The sequence below is a fragment of the Ornithodoros turicata genome, chromosome 6 (genome assembly GCF_037126465.1).
Source record: "Ornithodoros turicata isolate Travis chromosome 6, ASM3712646v1, whole genome shotgun sequence".
Taxonomy (NCBI): domain Eukaryota; kingdom Metazoa; phylum Arthropoda; class Arachnida; order Ixodida; family Argasidae; genus Ornithodoros; species Ornithodoros turicata.
The window spans coordinates 51,283,597-51,301,109 of record NC_088206.1 but is presented as its reverse complement, the minus strand read 5'-3'; the positions used below and the strand labels follow the sequence as shown (position 1 = coordinate 51,301,109).

At 45.9% G+C, this 17,513-nt stretch overlaps 1 protein-coding gene across 3 annotated transcripts; it reads right to left on the bottom strand.

Annotated features, from left to right (window-relative positions):
* Nucleotides 1-4,601: 4,601 nt before the first annotated feature.
* Nucleotides 4,602-15,374, bottom strand: LOC135398020 (uncharacterized). 3 transcript variants are annotated; one of them, XM_064629471.1, is made up of 12 exons: nucleotides 15,272-15,374; nucleotides 14,548-14,583; nucleotides 14,087-14,107; nucleotides 13,824-14,028; nucleotides 13,494-13,598; nucleotides 12,488-12,758; nucleotides 11,301-11,460; nucleotides 11,107-11,237; nucleotides 10,511-10,631; nucleotides 5,080-5,253; nucleotides 4,907-5,026; nucleotides 4,602-4,822 (listed from the first exon to the last, which is right to left on the bottom strand). In XM_064629471.1, exons 2-12 carry the CDS (start codon nucleotides 14,581-14,583, stop codon nucleotides 4,649-4,651), a joined length of 1,518 nt encoding a protein of 505 aa, XP_064485541.1. In that variant the 5' UTR covers nucleotides 15,272-15,374; the 3' UTR covers nucleotides 4,602-4,648. The 3 variants fall into 3 exon arrangements, with proteins under 3 accessions (XP_064485541.1, XP_064485542.1, XP_064485543.1); XM_064629472.1 differs by having other exon boundaries at nucleotides 12,488-12,746; XM_064629473.1 differs by lacking the exons at nucleotides 14,087-14,107; nucleotides 14,548-14,583; nucleotides 15,272-15,374 and having other exon boundaries at nucleotides 12,488-12,768; nucleotides 13,824-14,024.
* Between the last annotated feature and the right edge of the window lie 2,139 nt (nucleotides 15,375-17,513).

Here is a 17,513-nt window from a genome sequence, read left to right as displayed (position 1 = left end):
AAAATATTTGGTTTGGACGTTCACAATACGCTTACATGTATAGGCTGTCATGACCAATGAGGTGGAGTCACGCGATTGGAAGTATTTTGGAAAGCCCTACTTTGAAAACCATTCAAGAGTGCTGCTTAGATAGACGCCACCCTATTGAAAAATCCTACAGGAATTCTCACAAGAAACATCTCACAGAATCCGAAGAGAAATTCTATGGGATTATTGCCCAAATTCTTAGAGGTTTTCTCATAGAACTTCTCACCGGATCTCTATGAGATCTCATAAAGTTTGTTTTAAGGGTTTCTCATAGACATTCTTATAGCTTGTTTCTCACAAGACTCAGTCCAAATGTTCTTATAAGATTTGCAGGAGACAGTAAAGAAATGATGTTCTACACCAAGTGACAATCTGTGTAATCTGTTCACTCTTTATTTAAATCGTTCAAAAAAAATCGCATGTGCAGAACAAAGAACCCAGCCTTGCAGCCTTCGGTGGATCTGAGGGCCTCTCATTAAGATATCGTTTATATGCATCTGAAAGAAAAAAGAAAAGAAAGTAAGAACGTCATAATGTCAATTGTGACATTACGATGCTACAAGGGGCGTTCAAGTCAAACCGATACTTTTCATTTTTCGCAATTGTAAAATGAAGTTACAGGCGAGAAATTAGTTTTATTTTTCAACGTAATCTCCAGCTGGGCACTAATGCACTTGTCCCAGCGTTTCACGAGGGCTTGGATGCCAGCAGCGTAGAAATCCTTACCGACGCGTAGCAGCCATGATCGGAACGCATTCTTGACCTCGTCGCGCAGCTGAAGTGGCGGCCCCCAAGGAACGCCTTCAGTGGGCCGAAGAGATCGAAATCGCTGGTGGCGAGGTCTGGACTGTAAGGGGGATGTGGCAGCAACTCCCAGCCAAGTTCCTGTAAGGTGCGTGTCGTGAGATGTGCAGTATGCGGGCGTGCATTGTCCTGCAGGAGGAGGACTCCTTTGGTGATGAGGCCCGGCTTTCTGGAACTGGATGTGTTCATGAATGATGGTGTTCAACGTTCCCACCGAAAGGCCCGTCTTTCGAGCCAGTTCGAGACATGTTATCCGTCGGTCCTTGAGGATCAGGCGCTCCACAAGTTGGATGTTCTCAGGAACTCTGACACTGGGCTCTGAGCCGCCCCGGCCGGGATCGTCCTGCACTGATGTACGGCCGTCTCGGAACCGTTTGCACCACTCAAACGCTTTGCTGCGGCTAAGCGTATCGTGGCCATACTGAGCCTGAAGTCTTCTGTGAATTTCAGATGACTTTACGCCTTCATTCACGAGAAACTTCATGACAATTCGCTGTTCGTTGTGCGCGCTCACCTCGTTGTCGGCCATCTTGCTAGCACGTGTCTTCTGTTTTGCACAAACTTTGGACCACTACGTGGTGAACGCGGAGGCCTGTCGCGTGTGAAAATGATGGAAAAGAAGTAGCGGGAGCCATTTGTCAGAGGAGACAGAAAGTCCCGGTTTGACTTGAACGCCCCTCGTACATATGCTCTTGTTTGGAAAAGCAGGCAAGGCATGTGCGTGCGGAAATTGGATGAAGGAGCACACATTTTGAATACAGGCATATGGTGCAATAAAAATCATAATCTAGGCCAGAAAACCACAATTGTGATACACACGCTCAGTTCAGTCGGAGTATTAATTTATACTCGCAGGTAATGGTGACTACTGTGCGGGATAAGCTGTTTTAGTTATGATAAAGCATATCGCGGTGAAGTGGTCATTATTGCGAGTCATATAGAATTCCAATTTCTCTTAAGATGCACCATCAGAAGTTCATTTAAAGGGTCTTGTGTAAGAAAATATGTTCTCTGTAAGGATGTCTGTAGGAACCCACATCCTCTGTGAGAATTCCTAAAAGAAAGCTCTAATCTTGTAAGAAAGTTTTGTAGGATTTTTCAATAGGACATGAACTGCAAGAACTTTCGCGATCGTCACTCTAGTCCCCCCTCCCACCCCCATGTATTATGTTCTCCTCGGATTTGCACGATTTGCGTGGGTCGGTCCGTGGCTACGCCACTGGAAATGAGATATCACCAAAAATGGTAGGATCATTCACAAGAATCAGATCAAGAATCATGATGTGGTGAACGAGACTCTGGTTGGTTCATGGACTAACTGTACCAATCCGAATGTCTCCCAGACATCGACAAAGTTAGACTCCTCAGGAGAAACACCACTGGGCACAGACCAGTCAATGCCAGCATAATTAAAATCGCCAAACATACACACCTTTGCGTTAGAAAAATTGGGAACAAGCGAAGACAACACATTGGCAAACTGCGGTACAAGATTGACATAATCAGGTGGCCTGTAGAACACGCCAATAAGTAAATTGACATGCGTAAGCCTGATACGAACCCAGCACATTTCCAGCTCAGATGCAACATCAATTGGCGTACAAGGAATGTCCCGCCTGATCGCAATCAGGACACCACCTCCACGACGATGAGCGCTATCAGAGCGGTAAATGTTAAAGGCTGGCTCCAACGCGGTAATTTCATGATCCTTGACACCTGGAGATAAGATAGTGAGGTCACAACAACAATCATTTATAAGACTAATCAGACATTAATGTTTATATAACATGTTGCCATGCCATCCTGCATATCACAAAAGTGGTAGTACAATACCGTGGAAGCAGCTTACCAGCATGGCGAACGAGTGCAATGGGAAACTCAGACAGGACGATGACAGAACACTCAGAACAGATCATGACAACAACCATGACTCCTCTAGCTTTCTGATGATAATTTTAAGACAAGTACTTAGTATGTTCTCACTGCCAGCTCACAATAGCAGGAAATGTCTTGTGTTGCCATCAGTTACCTGTACTGAATGTATTGGTCATGAATTCGTCGCTACCGTTCTGTGTTTTCCTGCACAAGTCCACGATTGTAAGTACAACCTAAGTAAGAAACAATTTCATTGCATTGAAGTCCTTTAGTTTTATGAACAAAGAGAGCACCCTTGCTGTTGATCCACTCACGTGATGGCTCCTCTTCGACTTCTCATGTGTTTTGTAGACGGTTTGGTGCCCAGAAAATATCTGCAGTGTGCAAAGGTGCTTTCAGGACACCTGACAGAATGATGGCTACCCTTTGCAGAGTAAGGGTACCTACCATTCAACTACAAGAAAAGTAGTTTAATCAGTAGCTTAACTACAAATACTACAAGTATTTTAATTCCTGCCCATTACTATGTGAGTCGCACTATGTTCGAAAAGAAATAGCTTGACATGTATCAAAACATACAAAAGACATCAAGCAGGTTGGTGATCACAACTCGCTGGTCAGCTGCCAGGAAGAATCCCACGCCTTCTTATTAGCTTTTCCTCGGGACTAAACGAGGAAGGTGGAGCCTCCGCCGAAACGTAGACTTCCCCAGACCCTTAGTTTTAATGCCAGTTTAATACTCCCCCCACTCCCTTTTTTAGTCTCTTGTGTCTTTTTTCCCTATCTCCCTCCCTCCCTCTCTCTCTCTCTCTCTTTCTATATATATACGAACGATGCGACAGCACCAGAGGACACGTGTTTCGCCGTGTTTACGGTTCGTCAGCTCTGGGTAGCTGCGCATCATTCGTGATTGGCAAACCAGGGGTCGCTCAGCGAGCGATATCCACCTGAGAGGGTGACTGAGCACTCCTCAATGCCACAGTGACAATATTTGAAAACTGTGAAAATAGTTCCCATCGCATTCGATTCGAATTCCAAGTTTCGAATATTCGCACAGCTCTAACAAATAACATTTCCAGGACACAGATGGGTGGGTGCAGATTTTGGTTCCGCGAATGAGCAAATACGTAAGCCATGGCACATGAAAGTAGTTTTGGCTGATATTCCTCGATAAACGTAGAACGGCAGCGCCATCCATCCATGCAACTCTCAGCGCGCGATTATGTTTCGTCCTGTCACATCTGCCAGCGATTCGACAGTCTTACTTCACACAACGTTAGTCTTTTAGGACAAATGCCCACGGCCGACATACGTTTTTCGTCTATGGCCATGGATCATATCTACACGCCTTCTCCCGGAAACGCTCCCTACATTGTGCTCGCAGCAGTCATCTCAACTGTAACGTGCGACGTCATCATCAGCTCGCATGACGCGCGTCAACCTGCATCAACGCACCTGACGCGTTGCTATTGGCCTTCAGCATCAGGGGCGGCAGGTGACTCATTCAAGCATCAATCTTGTGGTGACCCAGTTTGGGTGACACGTGGGGAATAGTCCCATGACCTCAAACCCCCCAGGCGATCCCTCGACATAGGGATTTTCCACTGGCCAGTCGGGCCGCGTGGGCCGATTTGGCGCTTCGGAAGAAGGTCAGTGGAAGGTGTCGCGGGAGGGCACCCTGGGGAGGAAGGGGTCACTCGTGCCTGGGACTTGGAAGGAATCAGGGAAGGGAAGTTATTCAAAACCTGTGTCACAGGCATTCTTGGTTGGCGATAGGGAACGTGCCGGTTATTTAGACCACAACCCGGTGGGGAAGGCTACTTGCAGGAGCAAATCCCACAATCTTTCGCCCGTCCCACCTTTCCTAGGCTTTGTTCATAATAAAACGAGTCCTGACAAGAGGAAACTTCTCTTTAATTTCGTTATTGATCAATAGTTACTATTAACGTGCTGGGGAAATTTTGTCCATTTCGCGACGCACAGCTTCGAGGCGACTGAAACTTGTTCCTCTGCCGCAAGCGCCACTGTAGTCTCCGTAGTCAACGTCAAATAAGGCCCAGCTGACATCGAGAATTCCGCTGGGACGGTCTTGGTGTTTCTCGTGCACAAGTCGCACCTGCAACCACCGTCATCATCGTTGTCTTATCGCAAGCCGCTACTAGCCATCAGAGCAGGACCTTCTTTGGACCTTAGGACGTACCTTAGCGATCATTGTGTCCTCAGACTCGTAAATTATTTGCTGCTGTTCTTGGGGGTCTGCACCTAGAACGATTTTTTCCGGTTCCACAACTTTGGTTTCAGTTACTGAAGACATGCACGCCTGAAAATGAACTCCAGCTGAGACACCATTATGTTACACATGTTCTAACATACCTTGTTGAAGTCGACAAGACCAAAGTTCATTGGCTTGCTGCTAGATGTGTCTCTGTCGATTAGATGTTCAGATCGGCCCATGTGGAATGATGCCACCGCCAGCGTCATAGACATCATGACTATGCATTGGTGTGGTGGTCTTGACAAGTCCTGGATAGCTGACAATGTTGAATTCTGCACAGATGACCTGGTAAGGTTATTGCTTGCACTCACACTTGCACACAGTCTCGTAACGAATAAGTACCGCTTAAACAGCAGGTACATTTTTGTTAAAATGCACCTCTTTAATTTAGACGCGCACGGCACCTTCTAATCACATGCGGTACTTTGTAACGCCATGCGAGCAGGCAGTAAGCCGTCGGGGCGGTCCCTTTGGATGCATATACGTTTATCATCATCAGAGATTGTACCGGTGCCTCAGGTATATTAGATACCTCAAGATCAGTGTTGCCAGGTCTGATCCGCATGTCCCTCCAAACGGATCCAGAAAACCCTCCGAATTCGCCTCCATATGTGAATTGTCCTCAGAAACAACGCTATCACGGTGGAAGTTGGTGGCGAAACACCTAGTTAAAAGATTATATATATAATCTTTTAGTGTACTTTTTAATGTACTTTTAACTAGGTGTTTCGCCACCAACTTCCACCGTGATAGCGTTGTTTCTGAGGACAATTCACATATGGAGGCGAATTCGAAGGGTTTTCTGGACCCGTTTCGAGGGACATGCGGATCAGACCTGGCTACACTGATCTTGAGGTATCTAATATACCTGAGGCACCGGTACAATCGATATCGAGATATCGACTCGCATACTTTCGTCGAATACAGCTTCATGAAAACACCCATTGCTCACCTCAGTTAACCACAAGAGGTGCATAAAATATATTTCTTTGCAAAAACAACAAGCCCACTGAAACAAGAAAGATTGGCGAATAAGCTGGACCTAATAAATGAAGACAGAACGTCCAGAAGATTGGCAGGATATCATCTGAAATTTCGTTTCCCTGATCCTGCGAAATACGTGTTGTGATGCTGGGCTTCGTTGTCAGTGCAGTCGAGCGTGTTCCTATTACGTTTTCTTGAAATTTGCAGCCGATTCAAGACTTCTTGTACCTTTAGATCTAGAATTACTGCACTAGATGTTGCAATAGAATGTCATAGAACTCCTAACACTACCCGAAATGTGTGCCAGAAACAAACAAAAAAAGTATGAAAAGTGCGGATACGGTGCTTCCCGCTCAAAGATAAAAATTCTGCGCAAGTTTCTGCTGCCGTTTTCCGATGGGTTGAAGTTTTAAGAATTAAAGTGTGGATGTTTTGAGGTGGTTTTGTAATGTTTTTCGTCATCTGATGCCGATTCGTTGCATGGCGCGATTAATTCAAAAACACATTTTAACTTCTAACACGTAACTACAAGGCACTATGCAATAGATATCGCAAAAGAAAAGCGAAACCTCCAGATTTCATTCCAGCCTCTAAATCAAACTTATTCCACTAGACTGTAGCACCCTTTAGACCTGGAATGACAACCTCCAACCTGGCAACACTCCTCAAGATACTAAAATCCTGATGGCGAAGAGGCTTCAGATGCCTTGACGCTTCAAAACAGATTGGTTGGGAGAAACACTTTCAACCAAGCAGTGGATATTTTAAACAAGCGACTCTGTAAGAAAAATTAACTTCCACCACAGACGCGCACTCTCATTCCCATACCATTACCAATACAATTATTTTACCACAGAAAGGGCTTCCGAAAATACCCTCCAATGAACCAGCAGTATGCTCTAAACCCAAGGACACACCTATTTGTAAAAGCTCACACTTGTATTGCCCCAAGAGGTCGTTTCCGCGCCAGTCGGTGTGGGTTCAGTGTCGAAACGAACGGAACGAAACGCGATATACGTTGCACTGTCACACGGCAAATTGAATGTCACTCGTTCAGTGCCACACGGTGACGCCACATGGCATTTCATGAGTTCTGCGTTCGGGGAGCTCATTCGCTTTTCTGCCTCGCACCAACTGCATTCCCTCGACGGCAGAGAGGCAGCAAAAAAACAACGTCAAACAACAAATTGAAGAAGGGAATCTTTACGTATAGTTTTCAACAGTGATGGCCAGTAGTTAACTACATGTAGTTAAACTACTAGTTAAACTACCTGATTGTAGTTAAAAAGTAGTTATCAACTACTTGCAGAAATGTAGTGGCAACTACTAGTTAAACTACTATTTTAAGTAGTTAACTACAGTAGTTAGGTTACTGAAGGCGCCAACTACTTCCGATTTTGCCGTAACCTTTACGGCACGATTGTGCTTCCGACTTTTATCTTGAGCTACTCGTTTGATGAGAACGGAGGTGCAGAGCAATTGTGTCGTGCATGTGTACTAAATCTTCACTTTTAATGCTTTAAAACAGGTTGCTTTAAAACAATGTTTAAAACAGGTTGTTGAACGTACACCATAGCTGATCTGTTCTGTTTCCCACCACGGTACTACCGCACATGCTTTATCTGTTGTTTTTTTGTGACGTCCGCAGTTTGATTCCAAAGCGTAAGGATTTGTGTAGTTCGTTGCAATCCTGTGAATGTGACCCTGTTGCACTTACTGAAACTTGGTTATCGCCAGATATAAGAGACAGTGAGCTGTTACCAGAGTGTCCTGGCTTTACCTTCTATCGCTGTGATCGCGTAAATAGACGAGAAGGTGGTGTTTGACTCGCCGTTAAAAACTGTTTTAAATCATATGCTGTTCATTGTACACTTTCTATCGAAGTAACGTGGGTATTGATTGACTGCGTCACGTGTAGATTAGTAGTTGGTGCATGCTATCGACCTCCCTCAAGCAATGCATTCATCCCAGAATTACACAAATCACTACATCATATATTTCCCAAATTCCCAAATTCAAAGGTTATTATTCTTGGTGATTTCAACTACCCCTCAATGAATTGGAGATCCACCTCAGCCTCTGGCAGTGAAGCACGTTCTTTCATCGATTTGTGTCATGTGTTTGACCTTCATCAGGTGGTTCATGAACCCACCCGTGTAACTCCCACCTCATCAAACATCCTAGACCTAATCCTCATTAACGACCCAGATATAGTAGGTTCTGTATTTTCTCCATGCGCCTTGAGTGATCACAAAGTACTACACTTTACAATACCTGTCCCCAGCGTGCCCCGTCGTTCCTCGTGCAAACGCATAAGATCAATAAGGGTAACTACGACCAAATAAATTCTGAATTATCCAATTACTTGGCTAACTTTCTCGCTAATTTTGAAGTACGGACAGTTGAGGAAAACTGGTATTTATACAAATCCGAGATTAATGCACTTATTGAAGCCTATATACCCTCCATTATCATCAAGACACATTGTCATGCCCCATGGTACAATCATGAAATCAAACTGCTCGCCCGTAAAAAGAAACGTCTGTACAGGCTTGCTAAGCGCTGTAAGTCTGCATCATCACTGCTAATATCAAGAGTGCGCCCGGAAATACATCTCATTGGTGACTTCTTCAAAACGCAGGTTCTATAGCGAGGGCCTCGTTAACCTCTTGAAGCACAACCCCAAAGCATTCTATAAAGTTATAAACCCAAAATCTCCATCGGTAAACATCCAACTGAAAGATCGTGATGGTAATTTTGTTAGAGATAACCAATGTCTCTTATCTTCAATAACGCATTTGCAAGCGTGTTCACCAACGAAGACACAACTCCCCCTGCCGCGCCTCCCACATCCATCTTCAATAGCATGTCACCGATAGCGATATCTCCTGCTGGCATTGAAAAGATTATCTCGTCCATCAAGGTTTCCTCCTCTGCTGGTTTCGATGGAATAAACAGCAAAATTCTTAAAAATACAAAGGCTCACTCGAGCAGATTTTTTGCTGCAATATTCCAACAATCACATAATAGCTCATAGATGGGTAGAAATCCAGCGAACCGGTAGAGATGTAGGAAGGGAGTTGCCTCAGGACAGAAGCCGCCGATATTTCGAACAGAGACTGTTCTTCTTCTGGGCACCGTCCTCATCATTGGCATGATTTAAAGGGACAATTCGCATGAACCTTTGAACCCGTCACACCTAACCCTTTATATACCATGCCAATGATGAGGACGGTGCCCAGAAAAAGAACAGTCCCTGTTCGAAATATCGGCGGCTTCTCTCCTGAGGCAACTCCCTTCCTACTTAATAGTTCAGTTCTGCCAGAAGACTGGCGTCGGGGAATGATAATACCAGTGCATAAAAGTGGTGTCACTCATTCACCGTTGAACTATAGACCAATCTCCATTACCCGCGTCCCCTGCAAAATCATGGAACACATTATATATTCGCAGGTAATCAACTTCCTACAGTCAAATGCTTACTTTTCCCCCTGCCAGCATGGCTTCCGTAAAAATTTCTCACAACTATATAGCTGATTTCATCCACGACCTCCACTCAAATATGGACAGTTCTACTCAAACAGATGCCGTGTTCCTGGACTTTGCTAAAGCCTTTGATTCTGTACCGCACGCTAGATTAATGGTTAAACTCTCACAACTAGGCCTTGATGCACATGTTCTCTCGTGGATTAATATGTTCTTAACTGACCGCCTCCAGTCCACTTTCGTGAACAACCATTCCTCGTCCTTTTGTCACGTATCAACTGGTGTCCCCCAGGGTATGGCCTTTGGGGTATGTGAATAAATAAATAAATAATGCTTGTCTAGTGAAGCCTCATTTGCTGTGAAATAATTCTGCAATTTAGTTTATCGCGTAGGCACAAAAAGAATTTCGCCGCAAGCTTTGTGTTTGACGATCGTAGCAATGGCTTGAGCCAAAGTTTATCATTGCTTGTGATTCATATTTAGGTGTCCAAGAACACTACAAGGGATTGGTGTTGATGGACAACGTTAAGTAGTTATAGATGTAGTTAAACTACATTGCAGTAGTTAAAGAAGTAGTTTTAACTACTCCACTGAAAAGTAGTTGAACTACTAGTTAAACTACTCAATCGCAAAGTAGTTAGTAGTTATAGTTAAACTACTGTAGAAGTAGTTAGTGGCCATCACTGGTTTTCAAGAACTACTCCTACTCGTTCAGTGATTTGTGCCATGCCCAAATACTATACAACCCTATCAACCGCCTGTCGATTGAGATTCAGTTGCGTGTTCGTCTATGCTAATATGCCTTTCACCATCGTCAAAGCGAAGCTAATAGTTTAGTTTGCTTAGTTGAGCCAACGACGTCCGTAAGTGTAGTTTCTAAAGTAGAAAATGCCCACCAATGCTCGCACATAGCACGGTCAACCTATTTCACGGATCCTCATCTTTCTTTGCTGTGTAGCTCCATCTTGCTCGAGCAAGTGACATTCAACGCGACTGTCATTCGTTGGGAATGATGTTCACTTTGCCCTGTGACAACGACAAGTGGAATTAGCCACTTACCAGATCGTGTTTCCCAATTCCTCTGGAATTTATCCACATAGAAGCACCTGCCGTGCCCTTGTCTTCCTTCATGTCCCACGATGAGACGTGAGTTCGTACCAGTAGAATATTCGCAAATGTCCTGTCCGGCGAGGAAGATACATTGCAAATCAACTCGCATGATATTTCGTACGAATATCGGTGTACTTGAGGGACGTGATACATTCCATTCTCACACAGTGGCGTCACTAGAGGGGTGCGTTCCGTGCCAGGTGACGCGACAGAAGGGCGTAACACGACGCACCTTACCCACGCATAATAGAGAGAGAGAGGGAGGTTACCGCCGTTTCCTCTCTTTCTTCGCGGCGCCGAAACGTCACAAAACAACGTGTGAAGTCCCCCCTACGAGCGTGTGATATTTTCTGCGTGTGGTGTATTATTGTTATCAGTCGTCTCGCCTGGTCTGGAAAGGGATCCATTGATGGGGGAGACGCAAAGTGCTCCCGTACCGGGTGACGCGTACTCTGGTGACGCCAGTATTCTCACATTGTGAGTCTTCGTCTGAGCGACGCCTATAACCTCAATATGCTTCATCCTGGCAGCACCATTGTTCTTACTTGGCAGCTTCGTGAAGCGTCGGGGACAGGTAGCTCCCGTCCGCCAATGGGTTTGTCATTTCCACGCCAATGACTATGTAGCTCTGCTTGTTCGAATCCGCGGTGTTCAGAGAGTGGAGGCCCACGACTAACTGCAATGAATACATTTATTAAAAAAAAAACTCACCTTAAATCTCCATGCAGGCAGAGCGTACCGGCAGGATCGTCTTCAGGCGACTCATGGCCTGCTGCAAATAGGTCTTATTTCCAACGACATTGAGGGTCCCGTGGTGTTGGATCTTCCCATGAAACAAGGCGGCGAAATCTTCCTGACCAGCTTTTCCGCTCAGTGCGGTTTGCAGATTATCAATGGCTCTGCAATCGCACCCCTTTCTCAATGAACCTCTCAATCGATGTAATCACTGGGCCCTTCTATTAATCGTCAGGAGCTCCGTTCCATTGTAACGGCCACCGCCTCAGCATGCGGCTGGACAGATCACTCGAGATAGGGACCTTCTATTGTGCTACACCGCACCCTGTTACATCTACTTTATTAGTATTTTGCTAGACAAAGGAAATAACAACGAGACTTATGCCACGTACGTTGACTTGATAATCAAGCTACAGGCATTGCTTTTTTTGGAAGAGTCCTTTGGGGGTGACGTAGACCAAGAGCCCAGGGTCTTCCCTAGGAATGTCAAATATAGCGAAGCAGAAGCAGCCAAAGACCGGACGGCAACAACAACAACAACAACAAAAAAAAAACAGCTAGCAGTTGCTCGTGTCGTCTGTCTTTAGCAGCTTCACTTTTTTGTATTAACTTGATACCAACTACACCATTATTTCAACATGTGAATCTGCATTGCGTGTTTTACAGCAAAAGGAATAATTAACACAGGCGTAGCATCTCACTCTCACAGCGGCGAGACCGATGGGAATAATGGCACCTCTGACGTCAGAGCTCGACGCCAAACCTTCTATTTCGCCCGACACGTAGCCACTCGTGTGCTTTTACCCGATAACGCCAAAAATAGCCCCACCTGGGCTTCCTAAGGCTTTCTAAACATTTCAGTGCCTCCTTCCAACCTTCAAACTTCGCACCAAGTGTCGTTTTCTGCTTTCTGTGCTGAAAGCCCGGCGGAGAACCCATGCCCCACAAGAGACACGACCAAATTCTGATTAACTTCAGGGTTGTTACCAGGGGGGGGGGGGGGATATGTTTATTAGACGAAAAGGGAAAAAAAAACAGCTTGCGTGGAATGGTCTGCGAGTTTAGTCGAAGTTCATCAAAGTCCCTTGACACGCGACCGCCCATTGCATTACTCGTCCTAGGTTCAGGTGCCAAGTTTGAAGCTCATAGCGTCATGGGGCAGCCCTCTGACCAGCCTGTGGTGATGCTCACCCAAAGTCGAAGGATATACCATAGTGGGTTGCAGTGGAAGCCCCTGCCATCTGCTGGAAGAGTCTCCAACTGCCCGGACTCTCAACAGGAGCGAAGTGGCCGTTGTCGAAAATGACGTGGGTGTAGAACAGTAAATGGCACAAGCCGTCGGGTGGATACTGTTGAGGTAGAAGCGCGTGACTACCCAGGGTGCACAGAAGAGGTCGCCGTGGCATGCTTGTTGGCGGAGTCGTTGACCGTGCAGTGCTGCCATTTTTACCTGTCACGCCACCTACCGTGGTCTCAGCAATGGTACAATAGAGCACATATCTTACAACAATCTTACAATACCAATGCAGCAGTATATTATAACTTCTTCATTATAACATTCTTCATCTTCATTATAACACATTCTGTGTAAGTACTTGTCAAAGGAGCAATGAGGTGACATTTAACGTGGCTCGAATCCGTGTCTCATTCTTCAAGCTGTCCATCATGAGCCGCAATGCAAAGTATTTTCGCTCTGCGGTGTGACTGCACAATCATATCTACAAAAACAGTAGGAGAAAGCTACCCCTGACAGTGGACACGATCCTCGCGCGACTTTTGGTTCTTTCTCATCACGCGTGCCGGTTATACCTGCTTGAGTTGTACCGCTCTACGTCACGAGTCACGTGCCCAGGGACCACGTTAAGTCACGAGGTTCCCTCGTCCTTCGATATGCTCACGGGTCCAAGATTTCTTTAAATGTGTGCGGAAGAGGCATCGCGCGCACTCCGTAGGTTACCTACACCCGTCGTTCTTTCGCAAGAGCTCATTTTACATTCGTTGCAGAACACGCCGCAGCACACACACACACAAAAAAGGGGGGGGGGGTGTCACCTCAGTGCTTCTATAAGGGCTCTTTTGTCGTGCTCGGTAGAACAGCCGACAAGGAATTTTCTTTTTGTACTTTCGATACAGTGTAGCCAATAACATAGAATTGACAATCTTGGACTACACGGAATACGTCAAGAAGGTCGCGTACCGGGGGTGAATAAGCCGGTGATAATTGTCTCCGTTGCGGCTCCGGACGTGTCTTTCGTTGTTTCACGAACAGCTTCTTCTTCTCCGCCAGGGATGCCTTCTTCCGCTGATAAACGATATGAGACTTGCATCAAGTACCCATAAAACAGTCCCACACCAATGAATGCCCTCTATATGATACGAGACGTTCTCGCTTCGGCTCCAAATGCTGCGGCAACCTACTAGGGCTTCGGCATCGCCCTCATAAACCCCACATCAACAACAGGAATGGTCGACTCTGTAGGCGCCTTTAGCGCCATCCTGATTCAAGAAGTTACTGAACACTACTCACTGCTTTTCCCCAGCACCTGGTACAATGCCACGCTGAAAACGGTGGCGACGACCAAGAGCGCGGTTGTGACACCCACAGCAACCCTGACGTTCTTTTTGCGTCTCTGCCTGAATGAAAAGTTATTGTCCCTTCGCTTCTGCCCCTTGTGTTCATTTACATCGCTTTCTAAGTTGGCAACTGCGATGGGTATTGGGTACTTACTCGGCTGAAACGAAATGAAGAAGTAAGAAAACTTTGCAGATATTTTCTTGGCATTCTCTTACCGGCATGTTCCTCGTCGGCAACTGTGGGAAGAAACATCATGAAAACATCATGAACCAAACCACTGTAATGCCGTGCACTGTAACCTGATTCTGCATTTGTTCTCATTTAACGTGAGTCCTAAATGAATAGTTGTCGTCCTTGCCATGAAGTCACATTGAAGTACTACTAGTCAGTTTCTTTTTTTTTTTTTTCGTCTTTCACTTTTTTTTTTTTTTTATGGAGCAAACGAAAGAGACCCGTGTCGTCCTCGAACTGGCTTCTCAGGACAACACGAATACTTCCTTCTATCCTCCATGTATGAACTTGAGCGACCGCAGACGTCGTCCAAATGCGTGCTTTTGAAACCACGTGTCTGGGAAAATTATCGAACAATTCCGCCGCTTTCAAATAGGGCCATGGTTCTCGAGCGAGCCTCGACATAAAACAGCCCTGGCGGCGTAAAGGATAAAGAAATACTAACTGTGTTGCATTGCCATTTCGGACACATGTTCTTCATCTGAAAAGATAACCAACTTCTATTACGTGTGTCATGCAAGCGCAGTTTTCGCAGTGTTGTCTGAGAGCTTAAAAAAATCGAACTAATTGTGTGCCACTAATATGCGAATAAACATGCATCATGTGGTTCAGGTTCCCTCTCTGCGCTGTCGAGCGTCCCACTCGACCAGGTTCTTTATGAGTTTCACTGGCGATGACGTCGCGCTTGTCATGGTACCGTGGGTCAGTATTCAAGAGGAGGCACCCTTGACCAGAACACACAAGGCACAAATTCGTAAAAGACGGGGGCTGTTCTTTAATCGGGGTTTATGAGGGCGTTATGCTTACGTAAAGTAAACAAAAAATAAAAACAATCAACGCTTGTCTCGACTTGTAGGCAGGCAGAAACTTTAGTAATGATCCCGCAGCAAAAAACATTTCGGAGACATTAGAGGCAAACGGTACGATGTTCGCGATGATGGCGATACGATGGCGTTGTTGCCAGACGGTATTACTGCTACGGCACGCTAATGCAGAATTGTCTGTAGCAGGAGTAGACCAGTTATTGCATGCGACCGACTGATGCAGGCAGAAAGAAATATAGTTTTCGGTAGTCTTCAACGGGGAAACGGGTAATCGAACGACGTGAGAAAAAGAAACAGGCTTGTCCGGTAGAAAAATCACACCAAATACATAATGCAAATTCATACCCATAGTGTTCGATGATATATGGACGGATTCCGCTACCCTGCCAGCAAGCAACACCACGAGCACTCTTCTTATCAACTTCGTCGTCTACCACCCGTCATAATGACAGCGGTCGTAAGGTGTAGGCTGTAAAGTCGTAAGGCGACATGCTGCACGTGGCGCTGTGTAGGACTGCGGATAATTTCGACAACTAGGGTTCTTTTGAGCGCCGACAGTGTCCGACACACGGTGCTGGAAGCAATGTTTACCTCTTCTACACTTCTACCGTCCTCGGCTAGTATCGAACCCGCCCCAAGCAGCAAAATGCACTGAAAGTCGAGTGCAATGGGGGTGCACGGGTAGGTGAAAGGCCTTGAACAGATTCGTGAAACCAAAGAACATTGATAAGACACATACCGTCCACCCCTATTGCACTCGACTTTCAGTACATTGTGTTGCTTGGGGCGACCTTGCGCTCAGCAAGCCAACATATGCTCCGTTTGTAATGCGTTGCATTGGAGCGCATGGAGCGTTTTTTCGACGTTTTCAGGACGCGCGCGCGCTCGTCGTGCGTGTGACCTCGTAAAAAACAGTTTTTCAACGCGCGCGGAGGGCGTACGCCGGAATCTGTCGTCTACAGATATTCGCGCGCGTCTGGGCGCGTTTTCCGAGAAGTAGACAGAACCATGGCCGTCGTGCGGCAGACAAGGTGGCGTATGAGCAGCTCGCATAAATTTTTGGGACATTAACCATCACACTAAGTTTACGTGAACATTTTAATGGTATCTGGAATGAAGGAACGCATGAACCACAGGAAAGAAGAGCATCTGCACGTTCTAACAGATATTTGTGGTCGACGACTATAGCAACAGTGGCGTGCGTCACTCGCTCCGTACGCGTCCCATGCGTTTCGGGTGGTCGCCTCGCTGGCGTTTCTTCGCCGCGTGTGCGAGGCCATGGCGTTGTTTTGACGCTGAGAAAACGTCCAATGCGTTTCGCCCTTTACACTTGCAATACCTGTGCCACGGGACGTGTGTTTTTACAACAGTTACAGATCATCATCATTATCATCATTGTAATGCTTTACGTGGATTACACAGCTCTACAAATGTTTAAAACCTCTTCAGTTCTGAAATGTGTCATTTTTTTTGTGATTGTGGTACGCTAAATTCAAATAGGACACTGAAAACACTCGATTGACACAATCTGTGGTACTGAACAGTTTTCGTGAATTGTGTTGGTTATGCGTACAAGTTTACTGATTAACTGTACTATGGTGTAACTTATGTTGTAATAAAATGAGTTGGGTTGAGTTGAGTTGAGTTGATTAGTTTAAAGGTGCATGGAAGTGACATTTAACATGGCTCGATACCCTGTCTCATCTGTAAAGCTGTCCACCAGGAGTCACCATGCAAAATATTTTCGATCTGCGGTGTATTGTCACTGCGCACTAAAATTTACAAAAGACAGCCGGAGAAAGAAGTCGCCGACGAAAGGCACGAGCCTCGCGTAACGTAGGAATATGGCGGGCTAGAAGGATCATTCTAGAACGCCATAGTAGGAACCACTGATCTCTATGGGCGTTTATGTTTATTCGCTAGCCCGGGAGCAGAGCCCGACCTGAGTGGAAGTGTGTCACCGAACCGGAAATCGATCGGTCGGGTGTAAAGCGAGGAGAAAATTAAATTCCATACGCGACCGAGCGACAACGGCTTTGCGCTTGCGCAGTATCTATTGCTGTGTCGTCTGCTTCCGTTGGTGTTCGTCGTAGGTCACCGTTTATGCGTCAGTGGCTTGGAGGTTTCGCTTCTGTCAGTTTTTCTGATGTTGTGTTCCTTCCTTTTTTTCTTTTTGTACATCATTTCACGTTTCATTCCATGTTGCACGTAGTGTGTGGAAGACGACGACGACAGATTTGCTTGCCGTTCACGCGGGGCCACCACTGATCTCGATTGTAAAAGGCTGGATCGCGGATAGGGAGCGCGAGCGTGAAGAAACCGGCCGCCATCTTACTGTACCCACAACAGTCGCCGCAGCGATCATGGCAACTTCTTGCAATTACGGTCGTACCAACCGTACTGGCAAGGTTACAGGGCCTAAATTTATACAGGTGAGTCAGTCTTTATCGAGGAATAAATAGGCGTCCATTCTGTATATTTAGTTTACCATTATGAAGTGTTTTTTTGCCCAAAACGAGCACTGGATGCAGGTTGCTTGATCGCTCTTCCGACGTTCAATCGAGCACACTTGCATTTTACCCGGCGG

Bases quoted from the DNA above. Each gene is read 5' to 3' on its own strand.
- LOC135398020 (XM_064629471.1), bottom strand. From the start codon at position 14,583: ATGAAGAACATGTGTCCGAAATGGCAATGCAACACA. The intron at 11,461-12,487 runs GTGAGCATCACC...GTGCGATTGCAG, and splicing joins GGTATATCCTTCGACTTTGG to AGCCATTGATAATCTGCAAA. The intron at 5,254-10,510 runs GTAAGTGGCTAA...TCATCTGTGCAG, and splicing joins GAATTGGGAAACACGATCTG to AATTCAACATTGTCAGCTAT.